The sequence below is a fragment of the Protopterus annectens genome, chromosome 8.part0 (genome assembly GCF_019279795.1).
Source record: "Protopterus annectens isolate FY-2018-M chromosome 8.part0, PAN1.0, whole genome shotgun sequence".
Lineage (NCBI taxonomy): Eukaryota > Metazoa > Chordata > Ceratodontiformes > Protopteridae > Protopterus > Protopterus annectens.
The window spans coordinates 1,976,314,151-1,976,336,094 of NC_056741.1; the positions used below are offsets into that span (position 1 = coordinate 1,976,314,151).

Consider the following 21,944-nt stretch of genomic DNA (forward strand, 5'->3'; position numbering starts at 1 on the left):
TCAGTGACGATTGTCCATGTCCGGGAGGGTTGCGGGCTCTATTCCAGGTAAGAATTTATGTTGCCCTCCCGCTCGTCCAGGTTCCTCTTGAACAGTGTTACAGAAATGATCTGTTTCACATGAACTGGTAGCCTGTTCCAAAGATGCGGCAGTCACTGGGATATAAATCTATATAAATCTCTCTCTCCAGCATGTCCTATTTAAGTCACAGGCCATATTTAGATCTCTGGAACAGGTAACCCTAGTTCCGTTTAATTTACAGATATGCAGCAAGTTAATTAGGTGCGAGTCTTGGATTGCTCTATAGGCCAGGCATAAGTCTACCCAATAAATCTATATGATATGGAATATAGTGATAGGGACTTTAGTCGGTCTGTGTAAGGCACAGGTTGGACCTCTTGATCGTCTTTGTTAGAAACCTCTGTGGTATCTCCAACTGCTGCAGGTGCCTAGTACAGTACATGCCAAATGGGGCGTTATAATCAATTATGGACCAGATAAGTGCCGAGTACAGGGGGTTATAACTTCTTTTACTCTTGAGGCGATGCCTCTACTAATTAAGTGCGTTACGTAGAAAGTTTTCCTTACTACAGTAGACAAATAGTAGTCAAACTTAAGGATGCAGTCATCTAGTGATCCCAGGTCCCTTAACACTTCATGGGTACTTAGGGTATTGTTGTTGATTTGATAGTGTCAGGGGACATTGTTTGTGCCCAAGGGAATGATGATATATTTCTCTGCATTCAGACTGAGATTGTGACTAATACACCAGTCACTGATCTGCGTGAGACCCTCCTGGAGTATAATAGGTTCATGGGTAGGTAGTAGGCTATCTGCCCAAAGGCATTTATAAGCCTAGCCGGAATGTGTTGGCTTTTGCCACCCCCTTAGATTAGTTCCCTGTGCCTCTGTCCAGCAGAGTCACTGAAGTGATCCGCGGGGTAAATTTTCTGTTTCCCATCCACTCGTCAAGGTTTCTCTTAAAGACCGTTAGTGAGGAGCTCTGCCTAATGTAGACTGAAATCTTGTTCAAGAGCATGGGAAGTCTCTGGGACAGGAATATATCCCTCCAGCACATCCTATTTATTATTGTGGTGAGGTTTAGATCCCTAGAGCGTGTGGCTTGAGGGGATATGGTTTTCTTTAGGTGGAGTATGTCCATCAATTCTGGGTTGGACATGGCCTTGTATGTCAGGCAGAGATCACCTCTGAGTAGGCAGTATGCAACAGAGTACAGCTGGATTTTTTTCAGTCGAGCTGCATAGGGCATCTGAGGCCAGTGATCCTCTTGGTGAGGTACTTCTGTGGTCTTTCCAGCTGTTGCAGGTGACTTGTAAGGTACATCCCAAATGGGGCATTGTACTCTATGAAGGGTCTGATGAGTGATGCATAGAAGAGCACAATGACCTCTTTTGATCTGGATGCAAAAACCCTTTTGTGATTAGGGGGGCCACATAGAAGGATTTTCTAACCACTTTGGCAATATGATTATCAAAGGAGAGATGACTATCTACTTGGGTCCCCGGATCCCTTATTATGTCTTCCATATTTAGGGGGCTACCACCTATGCGGTAGTTTGTTGGTACTTTGTTTTTTCCAAAGGGGATGACTATGCACTTTTTGGCATTTAGCTTGAGGCCATGGTTTTTGACACCAGGTATCTGTCTCAGTGAGACCCTTTTGGAGGCTGTCTGTGTCAGCCGGAGAGTCAATTATAGCCCCTAGTTTGCAGTCGTCTGCGAACTTGGTCAGCCATAGTCCTCCTATGCTTGCCTGTACCTTTGAGAAGTATATGCCGAACAGGAGGGGTCCTAGGACTGAGCCCTGGGAAACGCCACTTGTAACCAGTTTAGAGTCAGACCTAGCTCCCGCAACTCTTATCATGTGAGTTCTGGCCGTGAACCAGTTGGCAACCCATCTCGTGACGTAGGGGTTTATGTTCAGGCTGGTGAGCTTGTCTATAATGCCAGAATGGGGAATGGTGTCAAAGGCCTTTGTGAGGTCTAGGTAGGCTGTGTGGAACACTTTTCCCTCGTCTATAGTCTTGGTAACCATCTCAAAGAAGTCCACCAGGTTTAGGAGGCATTACCTGCCCTTAAAGCCTAACTGGGTAGGGTCCAGGGTTTGGAAGTTCCCAATGTCTCTGTTAATGAGATCCAGGATGATGCGCTCCATAGCCTTGCAGGCCAAGCTAGTCAGGCTTATAGGGCGATACTTCCCGGGGTCTGTTGTGGCTCCACCTTTGTGGAGTGGAATAACCGTTGCTGTGCACCACTGTATGGGCACGTAGCCTGTGGAGAGGCCGAGTTTGAACAATGTGTTTAGGTGAAGGGTTAGTTCATCTTTGAGCTCGTGTAGGACACAGCCTGGGACACCATCCAGTCCCACTGATGCTGTGTTTTTGGCTTTGGAGAGGGCTATTTTTACCAGACTGTCTGTGATTTCAAGGGCATTACATTCTTCTGGTACGGTTATGGGCCCTTTTGGGGTGAGAGGGGGGTGACGTTTGCACTGAACCTGTCTGCCAGGATGTTGGCGATATTGGTCGGTTCAGTCTATTTTGTGCCATTTGGCACTAACTCTGAACAGATCTGAGAATTGCCACCTAGACTCTTGACCTAGCTAAAGAATGCCTTGTCATTATCTTTTGAGTCCTTGGCAATTTTTCTTTCGGAGCTAGCCTTGGATGATTTTATGATGGATCATAGTTTCTTGCTAATACTGATCAGGGATGTCGTCCCTTCTTGGGATTTTACTCTTTTCTGTACTAGTTTCCTCCTACTATTGTACAGCTTGTTTATGGCAAGGGTCCAACAGACTGGTTTCCTTTTCTTGGAGGAGTGAGTCTTGGTTTTGCTTGGGATAGCATGATCCATGCATTCTTGTAGGTGCCTGTAGAGTGCATTAGTAAAGGATTTTGCAGTTGGGCAGCGTTATCCTTTAGCATGGAGGATTTGAAACTTTCCACCTCGGTCTTAAGTAACGTGAAGTTTGCTTTTTTAAAGTTTTTCACGGTGGTTTCTTTGACTAGGGGTGGGGGCAGTGTGTGGATATCCAGAGTGATTAGTTTATGGTCAGATCTAACCAGCGTGGGGTTGACCTCCGGTGTGGAACACCGGTCACCCATGTTGGTGATGACCAGGTCCAATATGTTGTCACCTCTGGTGGGGGTGTTGACCAGTTGATCCAGGGCGTTTGAGTTTATAAATTCTAGGAAATGTTGGGCAAGGGAGTTAGTACTTGAAAAGTTCTCCCAGTTAACGTTTGGGTACTTGAAATCACCCAATATCAGGGTGTTTGGTAGGACTTTTATGTTTCCCAGTGTTTCCATAAATGCGGAATGGGGGTTCTGGGACATGGTGGGTGATCTGTAGCAAGCTACAATTTGAAATGCAGTTCTACCAGTTGTTAGTTGCACGTGGATGACCTCTGAAGCACCATGCTGTGCCACTAACCTGGAGGTGTGGGTATCCTTGATGAATATGGATACGCACCCACCTTTTGTATTTCGGTCCGGGTTTTGCGACCGAAATGTATGGTATGAGTTGTAGCCTGGTAGTGCTGGGGTGCTCTCTGGAGCCTTAAACCAGGTTTCTGTTACTTTACATATATCGATTTTCTCCATACTGAGGAGTGCCTCGAGTGCATGCATTTTGAGGTTCAGACTTCTGGCACTGATTAGCATTATCCTCAGTTTTTTGTTACTTGTGCTATTTACTGCAGTGGGTTTGTCTTTTGGGCATTGCCTAAAAAAGGCACTATGGGGGTGGCAGGAGCCTTGGCCAGTATTCGAAAGCCTAAGGGTGACAGCTGCAAGCCATCTCTAGCGAAGCAGCGTGGCTTGTCGAGCACGTCATCCCAGGCTGACAGACACTGGATCCACTTTAAATGACACCAGAAGCTTAGCCAATTGTTGAAATTGATAATTTTTTTCTTTATACCATGGTATCATTCTTGGTGAGGGCGGGATGCTACTCAGGGTCAGGGTCATACCGGCCTGGGCTACGTGATCAGAGAGCTCATCCAGGTCTCTTTTCATGTAGTCCAGGGAGGTACGGCTCAGGTCATTCACACCAACATGGACAATGACAGAGTCACATTTGTACTTGTTCTGCAGTAACCCGAGTGCTTGTGTTATGTGACGGATCCTGGCACCAGACAGGCAGCTAACAGTAACCTTCTCCTTGTTCAGCCTAGTGAGTGGGACGTTAGTGCGCCTGACTTATAGTGTCACCTATAACTAGTGTGTTGGGTATGTTATTTTACCTTAAGGGCTGTGATTGCGTGGCACACTGGTTTTCTGAAGTATATTTCATGGTTTGTGTTGGGGGGTGGAGGTTGCTTGGATGTCTGCTTTGGAGGTCTTTGTTGCTTTTGCAGATTTTTATTTAGAGCCTTCCAGTATGTTTTCGTGTATTTATGCATTTTTTGCCAGTGCTGGTTTCACAGGTCTATGCCAGACTGGTGGTGTGATGCAAGTAACTCCCTTCTCCTCTTGACTGTCTGGTCCAGTCTTGGACTGAGAGGGCTTGGCCTCCAGTTTGGCTGTATAATTGCATCTCTCGCATGTATTGGTGTTTGGTGGTAGGAGGAGAGGGTTGTCTGTGTACATGAGGCAGTTGTAACATTGCCTTAAAATGCCCAGATTCACCAGATGGACTGGAGAGAACACCTGAAACTGCCCTTTGGACATGCCTGGATAAGTACAGTGAGCTGTTTTACTGACTGGCTGGTAAGGTATAATAGAGAGCCTCGTCCTTCTCTACAGTATGGGGGGGGGGACTAGACTAGTGCTAAGGTTCATTAGTGCTTGCTATAAGTTGAATTTTGAGCAAGTGCTGGGCTGAGAAGTGAATGGTTTGAGTGCTTAAGTTGAAAGTTTGTCTAGTTCCAAGGGAAAAACTGAAGAATATACTAATGACATAATTTGGGGATTCAATGATTGCAGCTAGTTTTCAGTTGCCTGCAAACTTTGTCAGCCACAACCCCTTAGTTATGATCTGAACTTCAGACAAGTATATACCAAACAGTAGAGGGCCGAACACGGACTCCTGTGGCACCCCACTGGTAACAGGTATGCTGGTTGATGTGGAGTCACTCACTTGGATAGTGTGTGCCCAGTTTGTGAGCCAGCTGGCAACCGATCTTACAATGAAGGAGTTTACATTCGGTTTGCTAAGTTTATCGGTAATGCCTGAATGTGGGATTGTGTCGAAAGCCTTTACCAAGTTGAGGTATGTCGTGTGCACAGATTTGCCCTCGTTAATGGCCTTGGTCACATTTTAAAAGAAATCCACTAGATTTTACATACAGAATCTGCCCTTCATGAAGCTGAATTGGGTAGGATCCAGGGTTTGGAGGTCACCTATGTCTTTATTTAGGAGGTCCATAATGATACTTTCCATGGTCTTAAAGATGAGATTGGTCAGGCTTATGGGTCTAATTCCTAGGAGTCTTGATAGGCCACCTTTCTGGAGGGGAATAACTGTTGCTGTTCTCCATTGCGCAGGAACAAAGTCTGTGGTTAGGCTATGGTTGAAAAGGGTACTTAGTGGTGATGCTAGTTCATGTTTTAGCCTGTTTAGAAGACAGCCTAGGATGTTGTCTGGTCCTACAGAGGCTGTGTTTTTTTTTTACCTTGGACAAGGCTTTGAGAGCCTGCTCTTTAGATATGTAGTGTGTGGTGGTGGGGAGAAGGTTTGTTGCAAGTTAGGAGGGGATAAGAGAGTGAAATTTTTGCCAGACTTATCCACTAACAGGTTTTCTCTCTCTGTGGGGTCAGTGTGTGTGATACCATTGGCCACTAGGTCAACACATGCTTGGGTCCTACCCTCTAGGTTACGTACATAGCTGTAAAAGGCCTTATGGTTACCCTTGGGTGTACTTGCCAAGTTTCTCTCAAAGGAGCCCTTGGAGGACTTGGCAAGTTGTCTTAGTTGCCTGCTGAGGCTGAGGAGTGTGCTTTTTCATTGTTGGGGCCTTGCCTTTGTTTTCTTGGACATCAACTTTTTGCATTTATTGTAAAGTTTTTGATGCTGGATGTCCACAATGGCAGCTTGTTTTTACTTGCGGCTCTGGCGTTGAGTCTTTCTGGTATAGACAAGTTTATATACTTAGGCAAGTGATCGTACAGGGCTATAGTGTAAGTTTTGGGGTAGTTACCACTTTCAGCTTGGGGTGGGGCTTGGAATGCATTTATACCCTCACCTAGGAGTGTATAGTTTGCCTTAGTGAAGTTTTTTAGCCTGATTTCAACCCTTTGTGAGTTCTGGTATAGTAGGTTTAATCAATGAGGGTCCGACAGTTGCACCAGTGCAACTATTTGACATGTTGGTGAAAAACAGATCCAGAATGTTTGTTCTCCTTTTCAGGGTATGGACAATTTGTTCCAGGGCATTTGAATTAACAAATTCAAGGATCTTTTACACTAGCGAATTAGGGCTAGTGTAGGTTTCCCAATTAATGGTGGGATAATTGAAATCCCCCATAACCAGTGTATTCGGTAAAATTTGGATTGTCTCCAGTTTGGTCAAGTAGGTTCATGGGCATTGTAACCCATGGAGGGGGATCTATAACTCTCTATGTCTTGAATGTGGGTCATACTCAGCGTAAACTAGACCTGGAGTAACTCCATGGAGCTGTCCAGTCTAAGTAGACAGGAGGCAAATTTATCTCCAATATTGATTGAAACACCACCTCTTTTGGTTTTCACATGCTCATTTTGCATTCTAAAGGTGTGGAAGGCATTGTAGCCCTGCAAGGCTGTGGTACTCAGAGCTTCAACCAGGTTTCTGTGACATTTACATCTTCTAGTGACAGAAGTGCTTTCAGGAAGTCCAGTTTTTGGTTTATGCTCCTAGCATTTTGTAGCATGAACCTTATTTTGTTCAGCTTTCACATCCGTAATGTTGTTTTCACAACCTTGCCTAAAAGAATGCAGTATAGGGGAGGCAAGAGCCTTTGCGAGTAGCCGAACCTTAGAGATGCCAGGTGAAAACTCTCTCTGGCAAAGCAGCAAGGTTTGTCAACCACGGTTCCATGGTTCCCAGCTTGACAGGAACTGGATCCCCTTTGAATGATATCAAAACTGAGCCAGCTATAGAAATCAATAATTTTTTGTTTATATTGTGACGTCATTCAACAGCTACTTTTATCTCCAGCATCCTCTCCTTCACATCCGTTCTCTTTTCTACTCACTTTCCCCAGAATGGGTTTCTCTGTGGAAACTCTAGTGCAAACACTTTGTCTATATCCTCAAAATAAGTTAGCAATCCCTAGTTCATGTTCTTCTTTCGGCTTTTTCCCGGTTAGGGGGTCGCCACAGCGGAAATCCAGTCTGCTGATGATTGGCAGTAGATTTTTACGGTGCCGAGGTGCCAGCCCGACACCCGACCTTCAACGAAGGCGCGCACATTCACGCATGTCTTTCGGACACCACTCGACCGCAGGGAGGACATGCAGACTCCACACAGAAGGTGCTCCAGCAGAGAATCGAAAGGGAGAACCTCTCGCTGTGAGGCTACAACACTACCACGGCTTATAAATTAAACTACGCTCATACCACGTACCTTATATTCACTACAAGCATCCTTGCAAATAAAAACGATAGCTGTACAAATTAGATTGGCGAAATTGAAGTGCATTAACCCACCTTATGTGCAGTAGCAAGCCCCGCCCAAACTCCGCCTGTGACCATTGACTGCACCGCCCACAGTTTGATTGAAAGATGCCACCAAAACACAAGGTAATTTAGACCTATATTTCGCCACTAATAAAACAGTTTTTTAAATATTTTTTGTGCTATATCACTACTTCAGTCTCTTGAGCCCTGAACATTATAACATTGTTTTATAAACAAATCATAACACCATAGCACTCGACTGAATCAGGTACAAATCTCAACAAAATCAGAGAAACAACCTTTAATAATCACGGGCAATCAAAGACATTTTAAAATATTAGTGCTATTAATGCAAGACACTGACACAATTAAAGAATGTGAAATATACATTTTCTGAAGTGAAAGAAGTAAATAACTCTAATTATTGTCATTATTTAAGAGTAAGTCATCACTTTTTTTTTCATATGTCACCAATTTTAGCATGGATTAAGAGGTAGAGAGCTAAAATCTTGAGTCAAAAATCAAGACGTCCATTAAATAGGGAGAGCTGACAGATATGCATATGACTCAGGTGTACCTCATTACAAGTAACGTTCCTTATTTTCAACCTTTAAAAAAAATCTATGTTCCAAACTGTTCGACATTGAAAGTATCTTGTCACACATATAATAATTCATCAAAACATCTTACTACCAATGAAGTAACACCTTTGTAGCTGTGCCACGAGCTACCTGACTGAAGTTATTAAAGGCTCCATATTCTCCCCCCTCATTTATTTCACATGATGAGTCAATGTTCCACATTTTAGAGATGCCAGGTTCAGTGTTATACCTTCCACTGGGTTTTAAATTCATAGCAAAGATGCAGACAGAGGAGCACTTCCTCCTCCCTGAATAATGAATATAATGTCTGCAAATAGTGGAGTGTTTTAATAAGTGACAATGGATCTTTGTACAGGTTTAGTTCAGTTATTAAAAAATTAAACCCCTTTATAAAGGTGTAATACATGAAGAAATGAGTAACACTTTGAGGAGCAACTGTAATATTTCAAGAGCTGTGTCAACCACAATTAATATCTCAATTTAGTTTTGAATGTGTTACTTTCTTTTATAACAGTATTTGGTTGTCAAGTTGCTTGTGGAACATTTGAATGGAAAGGCCATAATTACTCGATTCAACACCTTTATGTAGTGCCTGTTAAACATTACATCGTTTGAATGGAAAGGGACTAATTACTCGATGCAACACCTTTATGTAGTGCCTGTTAAACATGTCATTATTGCGCTTATTAAATGCTCTGTTTCTACTATGTCTGCTACATGACACGGATTTACCGTTATATTTGCATTGCGTGTCAATCACGGCACATTGCCGTTGTTAATCCCCGCCCTCGGCTTGTCAATCACAGCGGGCACGCCCATTCCTGCGCGAACTCTGTGGTGGGTTAATACACTTCAATTTCGCCCTCAGATTAATAGCTTCTTAAAATTGATTCAACAGCTGAAGCTCTTTTGGGTACTTTTGTTCAGACGTACGCCATTTGGTTGTTAGATCCGCCGATTCGCCCGAATAAAACACTGTTGCTTTTCAGTTTTACCTGCCTCTACATCAGGTCGTGGCTAAAGACGAGTCTTTACCAGTTGACTGATGAAACACTAAATAAACAAGTATGGTAAAGGTATAGAATGTTTTACACGAGCAAATCCAACAGACAAATCCATTTGTATTCATACCATATTTAAAGAGTACAACAGCAAATTTACTACAAACCTGACAGCTTGAGGAAGACAAAATATGCAGATTTCATTACACGACAGTCATAACTTTAAAACCACTTTCCTTTCCACCCATGTGCACCACTGCTGCACTTCTGATATTGACGTAAACAAAAATCTAACCTATCACATGAACGCGTCCTTTCTGAAATCACTTCATCAAGCCCTTGTTGCAGGAAACGAGGATATGGTCTGGTGGTGTAGACATCATGGGCTGGGAAAACCATTTTTTTTTTAGAATTAGGGGTGTTTACATTGCAGTGTGTTTGTGTATGCATTAATAAATTTGCTTATGGTAACCGTTATGCAAAATGGGAGGTAACTTTTAATTTACAGTCGTATATTACAACAATCTGTTGCAGTTGTTTGGAAGCTAACTGAAAAAAATACAATGCTTCAAAGCGTCCCAACCTTTTCCGTATTTGTTTAATTGTGACGTGATGGTAATCTTTTTTTTTTTTTTTTGCGCCCCGTCAAAAGTGAAACTAAATGATTTATCGTATATAAGTCTGCTGTAAGATTGTTAGTTTGCGATCTTTCTCAGTGGATGGAGGGCTTGAAATCAGAAATTTCAATCCATGATTTTGCAGAAAAGATTTTGGAGCAGTTAGTTCATTTCCATGTAATGAAGATGACGGACTGCTTCTTTTTGTGGGTTGGAGCAACCCCCCACTTTTCTAATTTAGCGGTGGCAATGTGCAATAAATATGTAAGTAGGGTTGTCAAATTTTATCTTTTTTCCAAATTAAATCTATCAAAGCATTTGTTTTTTCCTGTTACTTTACATTTGGAGTGTTGTTTTACTAAAGGTGACGAGAGGATTGAGTTGCAAGTTGGAAGGCATCATATCATTCCGTGTTTCCATCTTGCACCAACGTTCCATCCCTACCTTTAGTCATAATTTAGGGAGTTTGTCATTGGTGTCTGCACATGGTTTGTAGACCCAGAGAAAATGTGCAACAAAGCATTATTGTGATGTTTTGTGGTTAGTGCTAAATAAGAGTTATTGGATCTCTCCATTTGACTTCTGAATTTGAGTAGCATTTATTTGTACCTGTTTACCGGAGTAGTGCACTATAGCAATAACCCACGCCTGGGTGTGGGTAATGCTGGATTTACCCATGGTTGGCGTGGTTTGGTCACGAGGGCGAAGCCCGAGTGGCCAAACAAAGCCAACCGTGGGTAAATCCAGCATTACCCACACCCAGAAGTGGGTTATTGCTATTATACAATGGCATTATTTAAGAAAAAAATTACTTTTCGTAAATAGTGGCATTGTATAATGCCTCCTTGCTGCCCTTCTGCAGCTGTCTGGTATTCTGCAGCAGTTCTGATGTACTGCGCATGCGTATGCCTACGTAGTACAGTATAAGTCGATTAGTGTAGTAGCAAGCACCGACCAAAACCTCCCCCGTTGTTGTATACGTCAGTTGGAAGTATTCAATATTCATCTGGTGTGAATGAATATTTATTCTTTTCCTGAAATGGACGATGCCACAATTTTTTTTTATATATATTTTAAATGTTAACTGGATCTCTGTACTGGCTACAAGTGCTAGTTGTCTTTATTTTGCTGCCTCTGTAAGAGAGAATGTCCCAAAGTGCCTAGGTTGCCACTTCCCACTAGTCTGAATAAAATGAAGAAATTAGTCTAGTTATGATCTTCCTGCATCTTTACTTTTTTTTTTTAATTATGAACTTCACATAACCGGATATGTTTATAGAAAATGTTACTTTTTATGGCATTTTACCATTTTAATCTAGCAGCTCAGTGGCAACTTCTTCAACAAATGTAATAGCAAAACAGCGCTGATGGTCAGGCTGCAAAAATATCTTTGATTCCCAGTTTCTTGTCTCCTCTACTTCCAAACACCAAGCACAGCAGAATGCATGCCTTCTGGAAATATTTAATATACGTCTTTGCACAACACAAGACACATTTGAATGTACAAATGAAGTTGCCACGGGTGGTTTACCTTCATTCCCTACCTACCAGAGTTCAAACTGCCACCTTAATTATAGTGTTTAAATTTAACTATTAAGGTTCCTTTTCAACCACGATCCACACCAGTCTACGCATATGTCGAGTACAGAAACAGTGGTTTGCAATTTAGGAATAACATGGTTTAATGTATTGATATCTATAACAGATTTATATAAATCGACTCCTAATAGAAACTCATGTTTTTAACCAAAAGGGAAAAGCTTTTTATTTTCATCTTAGTGCAAGAGATATGGGATTTCCACAGCTGAAATGCAGGGAAACAAAATTGTGCTGCTGCTCATGTTAAATGACATCCTCTGCTGTTGTGTGAACAGTTATCCTTGGTATATGGCGGATTTTGTGTCTTTCAAGGTAAAGATAGCAACTCGTCAGTGTGTTTGATGAAATGTTTGGAAGGGGACATAAGGAGTTATTTTTGTGTCCTCCTTTCAGAAAGAAAGGGATTCATGGGACTTCATAGGTTCATATATTAGTACTAGGCTAACTGCCCTTGCGAGACATTTTAAGCCTAGCCAATTATCCCCCGTGAGATTTAAACTCTGTACCTTGTGTTTGTAAGGCAAACACCTTAACCATTAGGCCACCTTTTAATTTCTAGTTGATTCCCCTTTCAGCTGGCAACAGGCCAAACTTATCAAGAAGCAAATACAGATAAAATGACAACAGTCTCAGAACTACATGATGCTTATCTGACTGTTGCTAAGATCATCATGGCAAACAATGGCTTGTATTTATTAATGGTTTAGACTGGATATATACTTTATCTAAGACTTAATGCATGACAAACTTGAGCTGTTCCTCAAAGATGGACTGTATATGACAACGGTGTTAATCAAAGACTAATGGGTTATTGCTGCACTGTCAAGAGGTCATATCAGAGATCATAAAATCAGCAACTGAAGCTCAAGAAAGTGATCAGATTAATATGATGGAAGCTAGTGTCTGAAAATTGAAAGGCTATTCTTATCAACCCTCACAACAGCCAAGACACCATTCTGTTGATTATATACAGAATGGACAGTTTGGAGGAGGGCTCCTCTTATCATGGAATCAGATGACATGGAAATTTGGAGCTTTACTGAAGTTTACATGGTTTCAAGTAATTGTCAGGAAATGCTATATTTAAAATACAATTGTGTTACATTCGGCCACATTAATTGTATGCATGATGCCACTGCCTAATATGAATGGCATGTCAATCATGCCTCATTTCATATGCAACATTTCATGCCAATCACCGGAGCTGCACCCACTCCTGCGCAGAACTGAAGGTGAACCAGTACACTACACTATCGCCTAATGACCAACTTCAGGTTCAGCCCGGGTGAAATGCAAAAAGTACAGAAAGGTAAGCAGTGAGAGAGTAATTCAGACTAATTACAACTGAAAAATGTGTACATACATTCTTGCGAATAAGCACAGTACAACGTACAATCAGTGTCGGAGTGTAATGTCTAATAAATTCCTTAGTTTCTAAAGTAGGTTCATCTTCAGTGAATCTTGAGAGAAGAGTCTCTGAAATGAGTTGGGTTAGGTGATATGTCCCGTTTTGAAGCTGGAACATTTGACTTGGATAAAGTGTTTTTTTGAGTTGCATTCTGAATTTGGAGTAAGGGTGATATTGTATTATAGTAACTCTCCCTCGGTTCACACGGGAATGGATGTGGCCTGTTTAGTTGACATACCAAATGGCCATGATGTCATATGCAAGTGCCTGATTGACAGCCATGCAGATTTGCCAGTGACATCATACATAAATAGGTTGTTGTTTGACAGATATGGAAATCACCCCTGTACACGTGATTTGTGAATCTCTCTGAGACTGAGAGGTTTCAGAGCTAAATACATTTTAAGTGCTCCATGTGTTAAATGTAAGACATTAACTTTTGCCTTAGGGCACTGGCACTTTTGAAGAGATGGTGAAAGGAAGGTGCACTTTTAAAAACAAATTTGTTTTATATTGGTTAGAATTCCTTTTTTTTTCCCCTGTTACTGTTCGGTATTGTTTGGAGAACTGACCTTATTTTTTCAGTGTCTTAGGAAAACATTGCTTTGTTTACTTTGTGTGCTACACAAAATGCCATTATTTCCAATCTCATGGAAACCGTGATTGAGTTCATGTTGAGTTAGGTTTTCAAATGCATGTTATCAAGCAAAACTGTTATTCTAGAGACTTTCATTGTGTATGCAAATAATAATTAACATATGTCCCTATTTTAGAGCCATTGCCCTTCCATTATTTCAGGCATTGTCCAGATTTCTTGTACAAACAAGTTGCGAGTGTGACGGTTCCTACTCTGGCCCAATAATCAAGGACCCTCCAATCTTCACCAGTGGGGGATGGCCACTTGGAACAAAAATGGATACACACACAGTATTTTTAGATGCAGTTGTCTGTACCAAGCACAGGTTCCCTTAAGAGCACTTGGCACACTGCAGACCTGGGACTGGACGCTATCTCTCCAGGCCCCATACAAGACTCTACACTGACCACTTTGGAGCTGTGTCCCTGTTCCCAGTAGCTGACCCACGCACACTTGGATATTTGATCACACACGTGCACACACATGCACGCACACCTGCCACAGATTTACCCCAGCTGTGCCCCTCTGCCCAGACTGTAAGGTAATTACGCTGCCACCAGTCAGCTACTGTAAGGCTGTTACAAGGATACGGAGTAAAATTAATACTAAAACAAATGGTAGAGTTTGACCAATGCAGTAAGGCTTTCAGGAGCAGCCACAATGTCACTAAAGTAAGTATAACTATCCTCAAGATATTCTCTAAAAGACCAGCCACAATGAAAGGTATAGAAATATTTAGTAATAAGTAATAACATAGAAAACATGAGAATGCTGAATATCTCATTAGAATAAACACCAGAGTTTCAATCACAGGAGATATAAAAAAAAATTCACACAGATGCAGAAAAATGATACTTAACTAATCTCACTGTTTTTCCTGACAGATCTAAATAATTACTATTCCCTAGTTAGGTTATTTACTATAGCAAGGCAAGATGAGTGCTGAGTTGCTTACTACAGCAAGGCAACATGAGATGTGTGGTTGTATGAGATATCTGAGAGATCTTTCCTGTCAGGTTCTTGAAAAAAACAAGTGCTGCTGTGAAAGTTCAGGAATATCTCGGTGATATCTAAAAAAAAATAAATAAATAAATAATAATTTCAGTGCTGGTTATAGAATGATGTCACGTGTGGTCACCTGACTCTGGTGTAATACACACCCAGAGTTTTGCTAAGATCTGTTGCAGCATCTGAAAGCTATAAAACGATTTCAAAAACTTCCACCCTTCCAGGGTAGCAATTAGTTCACCCCTAAGGACAGTACAGTAAGATTCTTAGTCCTGGATTTCCCAGGCTTTTTTGTATCTGGCTGCAATTAGACTTTTAAGATAAAATCTTTATGGCCTAAAGCAACCCATTTAATTTTCAATCTAGTTTTCAAAATTATCTGGAGTGGGATTAATCTCTTCTCTTCCAGAATTCTTTGTTAAAACGTATACATTTAATTAGCTATAATAATACTGTTTGACATACATGTATATCTTTTTTTTCTGTCCAGCAGGACCCACTGTTAATGCATTAACACAAGCAAGTTTACAAATACATTTTAACACGAGCATCTGTACAAATTGGTATGATGGTCAAATGACATAAACGTCTTTACAAAGGTCCAGCTATCTATGCTAACGTATGTTAAACATGCATTGCCCTACTCTCCCTGGCACAGATAGCTCTATCTCATATCATCACATCTCTTCCCCCTTTGAAGATTCAGGCTAGTTTTACAAGTGACTGTGGAAAAATGTTGCTTGAGAGAAATGGGTCTGTCTGGGATCACCTGCCTTGATAGCCCATCTGCATTAGCATTGCTGACCCCATTACGGTGCCGCACTGTCATGTCATATGACTGTAGCTATAGGCTTCACTTTAACTTGGCATTTTGCTTGGCTGGGAAGCTGTAGCCATGTTAAGAGGTTGTGCTCAGTAACCACAGTGAATTTCCTTCCATACATAAAGGGATGAAGTTTCTTCATTGCCTGTACCATGGCTAGACATTCTTTTTCTACAACTGCATAACATCACTCCCTGGGTTGGAGTCTTATTTTACTTCATGATCCTGTATCATCTTAGCATTTATTAATGCATGATCTGACATTGTTATTAGATTTGTATCAAAGTTTTCTATTAAATGCACATGCTCCTGTGAAATATAATTTCTGTCCAGTCAAGACCAGTTACTGTATCTTGTGGATCAGCATGTGTATCCTTTCTGAGTTTCTACTACTGAATTGATATCTTTCATACCAACATTTTTTGTAATTTTCATCAGAAATCTATCTTTTGTTTTCCCCTCCTCCTAGGTCTCCTTGATAAATCTGCACTATTGCCAATCAAATTCCAGTCCCCACTTACAAATAATATTCCACTGAAAGCTGATTTCTTCTGAAGTTTCTTAAGCTTCATAGGTAGGTACTAGGCTATTGGCCCAAAGGCCTAAGTAAGCCTAGCCAACAAGGTTCCCTGGCTTACGCCACCCAAGAAAGTTAATTTCCTGTGCCCCTGTTGAGCAGAACCACAGAAGCGATATAGGTTCATAGGTAGGTACTAGGCTAAAAAGCCACCCTTGCAGGAGGCTCCTGGATTTGAACCAGGGACCTCTTGATCTGCAGTCAAATGCTGTACCACTGAGCTATACCCCCATAATAGCAGTTTTTGATGGAATATATACATATAGATTCCATGGTAATCATTCTGCCTTGCTGATAGCCCCTTAGTACCAATTATCTACTAGTTTTGTCTTTTTTCTTCTATCACTGTTGGTGCCCCTCTAGCAATAACTATTATTACCTCTCCTTTTCCTTTTTCCCTGGTATTCTGCTGAATATCCATCTTGTAGTGTCGTCTTTGTCAAATTTGCAATCTCATTTCTATCCAAAATGTGTCTTCTGCAACATTGCTCTTTGCACCCTACATTTCTTAATGTAATTCCGCACTCTTTCCTTTTTGTCTTTATATGCAAGACCATTTTCATTCCAAGGTATGGAATTGTTAATGTTGACTACAAGTTCATTGTCTGTGAACATGCAGTTTGTGTAGTGTTTTAGGAGACATAGTCCTAGAAGGGAACCAACAGAGGTGAAACTAGGGACTTTGTCTTGTCCAGTGCTTAGGTGTTTAGACAAGTAAAGAGATGTAGCATGAAGCAGTTAATAGTGTGCAAGAGGGGAATAGAACTAGCTTTAGCAGTCAAAGTAGAAGAATTTTTTTTGTTTGATCCTCTAGTGCTCCATAATATGAGCAGCTGAGATGAGACCTGGAAGAGCTACCAAAGACAAACTTGTAGTAAGGGCAGACAACTCAAGACCCAACACGTCTAACAGTAACACTAATCTGATGGACACTGTATTCTGGCTCTATGGAATAGTGGCCTTTGCTAAAAAAATGTACTTTCCACAAATCATTCAGAACTATGGATGTTATTTGATGCCGTGATGGCTCTGGAAACAGTGTTGACTGACCCCCCCCCAATTCCAGATGACTGCTCCCCTCCGCACCCCCCCGAGTAAGCATAGAACTCTGTTACATGTTGCAGTAATCATCTGCTTATGAGTTGCTCATTAACTTCATCAACTGATGAACATTCAGAAAGTGAGATTCCCAGTTAGCGAACAAATTGACTACTTTTGTTCCACTGCAAATATACACTTAAGTCAGACATACCTGTCAACTGTCCCTGATTTTTTCCATCATATTTTTGTACTGTCCCTTATAAGATTTTTGCTTTTCTGGTAAATTACAAAGGATTGCAGTCAGTAAGGCCGGTTAGAGGTTCCTACTTCATATTGTTCAGAAAATGAACATTGATGCAAAGACTTTTTATTCTACTAACGTTAAAAATTGGAGAAATATTTATTTAAAATTTCTCCCTGATTTTGGACCTTTATTCAACCCATTATTTCTGTCTTTGACCAGAATTCTTGAGAAAAGAAGCTGACTGGCATGATTAACTTGACCTTTGTCCTTTTGTAAGGATCAGCAGGGATGATTGACTTTTTAAATAGATTGTCAAAAGCATTCTCTTGGTTGTGCATTTGCTTTCTGTCACTTCTGCTTTTGTTTCCTGTCTTGTGCTGCTTTATGCTTACTCAACAAGTTTGTTTTCTGTGGGGAAAAATGTGTAGTAAGGGTATGAATCATTTATAAGTGTGCTCTTTTTATTAGATTTTAGGGACCAAGTGTTTTATCTGGCCCATTATTTCAGGAGCAAATATTTTGCTTTTTGTTGTATTTCTTTGCAGAAATACAATGATGAGCATAGCTGCAGTCAAAGATGCTTTGTTTAACTACTATTTGTTATCCATACATCACCAATTTTCTGTGTATGCATTAAGACTTCAGGAAATGGGACTTTCGTGATGGCTGTACATTGATGAACAGCTTAACTTCAGTTCTCCAAGTGTGAAAACATTTGCTGAGGAAAAAAAGGTGTGCCACTGAAACTATTTTTTTGGGTAAAATTCAATAACTGACTAGCAAGTGCACTGTCCGAGTGCTAACAAAGAAGAAATTTGGAAACCTAAAAGAAAATCGGTCAGAAAAGGTGAAGACAGAGTACTGTTTGGGAAGGATTCTGCAGCTGTTTGGCAAAAAGCAGTTCAAGCTTCAGCTTTGGTCAAGGGATGGCATCTAGTAAATTTAGAGGAATATCAGACATACTCAGACATGATTAAAATAAATGAAACCTTAGGGATGCTAAGTTAAATAGGTGCACCCCCCTTTTCCCCCTTCCTTTCTTATTCGGTTTTAAGAAAAATGTAGGCACTGCAGTGTAAAAAGAAAAGAAACCCTGGACAAAAGAGCATAATGTAAACAAAACTGATGCTTTTTCTTAGTTGTGCATAGGGGAATGACTAGATTTAAGGCCCTTGGACTGATCTCGTAGGCTTTAAGGCCCTTGGACTGATCTCGTAGGCTTTAAGGGGAGTGTAAGTAAGTAAATGAACACTAAATATAATGAAGTTTTCCTCTAGCAAATGTTCATAGTGCAACAAAAGATGCTTGTGAAAGGCAGCTGTGTATTTGGTTCTCATGTGTCTATGGCGACAGTCTGTTAAGGGACAATTAAAACAGAATACTTTCTTACAGTGGCTAGGAGATGGTGTTTTCTGAAAACATTTAAGTTGTTTCCTACATCTGGGAGAGGGATAAAGTAAGACAAAAACAGACAGCACTTTGTGGAAGTAGAAGCACAGGTTGTACTGCTGGAATTTGATTTGCAGTGGTGAGGATGTATCTGTGGGCCCTAGAAGGGAAAAATATAACAAAAGAGGGTCGATTTTTGAAGACATTTATGAATATATTGGGTATGGAAGATGTGAATTCAGTAGTAGGAATTCGGGGAAAATTTACATATTCCCCAAGGTCCAAAAACAGGGCTAAGCTAGACGGAAATTATATTTTACAGGAACATATTTTGATATGCGTTCATTAACTATTTCTGATCATGTGCTAGTAATTGAAATGAAAATGCAAGGTAATGAAATAAAAATGAGAGGAATTTAAGGAATGGGTAATGGAAATAATTTGGGCGTCAAGTGAAGCTAGAAAGTTCTTCTGAAAAATATAGCCAGGGAGTGGGATAAAATTAAAATGGAGTTTAAAAATTAGGGTAGAAATAAAAACAAAAAAAGGATATGGTTTAAAAAGTAAAATTTAGAGGGACTGACAAAGGTTAAAGTATTGCAGAATAGGGGGCATCTCACAGAGCAAGAAGTGGAGCAACTGCAAAGTGGGGCTACCTCAGTAATATGCATGAAATGTAGAAAGATTTCTGTTAAGCAACTGAAAAACTTAAGGGACAAAAACTTTTAGCACAAAGGATTAAACAGTAGAAAATAGAAAGGATTTTTGACAAGCTTTAGGGAGCATATAGCAAGGAAATGACTAGAGATCCTGTAGAGGTTTTAGAAATATTTAATAAATTTTATGCAAATCTGTATAAAGCAGAGAAATTTGGAAATCAAGAAAATTACAAATGGAAATGTTTACGGAAGAATTAAATATGCCAAAGTTAAACGCAGATGAGGCTCAATTACTAACTGTATAGGAGGCGATGAAATAAAAATGGTGATGTGTAACCAATGAAGAAGTTTGGAAGCTAGAAGTGAAGAAAGTAATAAAGGTCTGGAAAGTTTTGATTAACAGTATTTTAAAGGAAGCACCAACATCCAATACCAAAAGATGGTAAAGAACCAGCAGGTCCAGCTTCATATAGGCCCATTTCAATTCTAAACCACTGTTGTAAAGTGTTTGTCCATAATGGCTACAAAAATGGCAAAGATGATGTAAAATTTGATATGGATTAATGTGATTTTGCGAAGGGGAGGCAAACATTAACAACATTACTAGAATAATGACGATAAAGGGAGATAGAGAATGTAAAAAATACCACTGTTGGTGCGTTTTGATGCAGAGAAATCATTTGACAGAGTAAGCTGGGATTTTATGAGCAGGGCAGTGGAAGCATTTGCATTCCCTGACACAATAAGGTAAGAAGGAGTAGGTGGAGGGATTGGAGGCAAAAATTAGTGTGTGTGTGTGTGTGGGGGGTCTTTCTCGGTAAGTTCTGTTTGAGCAGAAGATCCAGGCAGGGGTGTCCTTTCCCTTTTATTTGTGTTCTATTTTGAACTATTGTCAATGAAAATCAGTGACTCAGAAATGCAAGGATGTAATTGGTGTGGTAGACGAGAAAAGTTGGCTTTATTTGCAGATATTATTTTATACCAGGTAAAACCAGGAAAAGGCATTTCATTGTCAAGGAATGTTTTGAAGCAGTTTCAGGCCTTTTTGGGATACAAACTTAATTAAGATAAAACCAAGACAATAGCTGTAAAATATGCACCCACACAAGAATTGGTTCAGCAATACCCATATTTATGGGGACATGATAAAATTAAGTACTTAGGGGTATGGATTAAAAAGGGTTCTATTACGGTAGCTAAGGATATGTGGGAAGAGACTAAAAAGATAATGCAAAAACTGAGAAATTAAAAGCCCTGTTTTATGAAAATGGATAGCAAGATACAAACAGTGAAAATGTTTTTAGTCCCTTCGGTTTTGTACACAGATCAGACATATATATTTATCAGCCAGCGAAGTTGTGAATAGCTATTAATAAAGAGTTGAAGGATTTTTTTTCTGGATGGGGAAGAAGGCAAGCTTCAAGTGGGATAAGTTGATTCTTCCAGTAGAGCATTGTGGTTTGGAACTACCCGATTTGCAGGAGTATTTCAGAGCTACACAGTAGTGAGAACAGAAAGCTATAATTCAAGTGAAAAGAGATGATGAAACGGGGGGCTCAATAAACAAATAGATACTGGGATTTTGGATGTAGATCCTTAAGGAGCATAACAATAATCTTACATAATATCCAGTGATCCAAATGGAGAGATTATAGTCAGTAAGCAAAGAAGAGTAATATTGCTAGAATTGAATTCATCCTCCAGTCTTAATGAGTACCTTCACGAGGTGGACCCTGTTTTTTCACAAAATCTCACCAAGCCGACACTGATATATAGACTGTAATATATAGCGCATGTCATGCACAGAAGTAGGTCAAAAATGAAGAAAGATGGCTGAGTCGCAAGACCCAGGATAAAAAAAAGTGCCCAATCCAGTGGTGTCTGGACTGGAAAACATGACCGTGTAGAATCCTCAAAGTACAGAAATATTCCCACAATGAGGCTAGGCCAGACCTAGGGGGAGGATGGCTCCCTATTGTAGAAGGAAGTATCCGTACATAAAAGTCACAGAAACTGATAGGCCAAAGAAGAGCTGTAAAGATGATAGAGTGGACTATTGAGAATAAGAAAGAAATTATGTATTGTTACTATTATGCAAAAAAGCCCAGAATTTCCAGACATAAGATATACAAAAAGATTGAGAGAAATTAGAGGAAAGAAAAATACTTCCACAAGAAAAACTGTCATAAGCTTCAAATAAAAATTTGTGTTAATAAAACAGATTTGCGAAAAACATTATGTAGACCAAGAAATCTTGTGCTATTTGGAAAAAGAAGCATCTGAGGAAGTGCAGGAATGTAAACTACAAAACCTAGAGATTTTTGAAAAGTATAAAAAAGAAATATGGACATGGGAGAGAGATTTGATATGGCACAATATGTATGTAAAGTAGAAAGCCGAATTAATACAAAAAGACAGCCCCAAAGATATTCAAAAAGAAGTACAGGCAAAGGCATCCAGATATGGAAAGTTTCACAATAAAAAAAATCCCAAAGAGGGAATATAGAAAAGAGTACTAAAATAGAAGTTAAAAAAAAAAAAAAAAAAGGTTATAGAATGCCTGCAAAGTAAAGGATTCAATGTAGAAGGTCTAACTAACACAGGTTACATTACAGCATGATGGAACAAGTCCCCAAAGTAAGGGGAACAGGAAGATGAGGAGACATCTGAAGAAGAAATATGGACATGGGAAAGAAAGAGATTTAATATGGTGTAATA

General features: G+C 40.2%; 2 protein-coding genes and 1 non-coding gene across 6 annotated transcripts in view; 1 reads left to right on the forward strand and 2 right to left on the reverse strand.

Annotated features, from left to right (window-relative positions):
• PRMT7 (protein arginine methyltransferase 7) overlaps positions 1–9,575 on the reverse strand; it is an 843,610-nt gene extending 834,035 nt beyond the window's left edge. For 2 of the 4 annotated variants that reach the window (XM_044081514.1, XM_044081513.1), the window contains exon 1: positions 9,392–9,513. In XM_044081514.1, coding sequence (XP_043937449.1) covers positions 9,392–9,428 — 37 coding nt within the window. In that variant the 5' untranslated portion in view covers positions 9,429–9,513. The other 2 variants (XM_044081515.1, XM_044081516.1) reach the window with 2 other exon arrangements.
• Positions 9,576–9,703: 128 nt separating this feature from the next.
• Positions 9,704–21,944, forward strand: part of PSMG4 (proteasome assembly chaperone 4) — a 123,257-nt gene continuing 111,016 nt past the window's right edge. Inside the window, exon 1 of the mRNA XM_044081517.1 lies at positions 9,704–10,105. Coding sequence (XP_043937452.1) covers positions 9,944–10,105 — 162 coding nt within the window. The 5' untranslated portion in view covers positions 9,704–9,943. The remainder of the gene's footprint in view (positions 10,106–21,944) is intronic.
• On the reverse strand, positions 16,053–16,124 carry TRNAC-GCA. Its single transcript has one exon. It is a non-coding gene; the product is annotated as a tRNA-Cys (tRNA).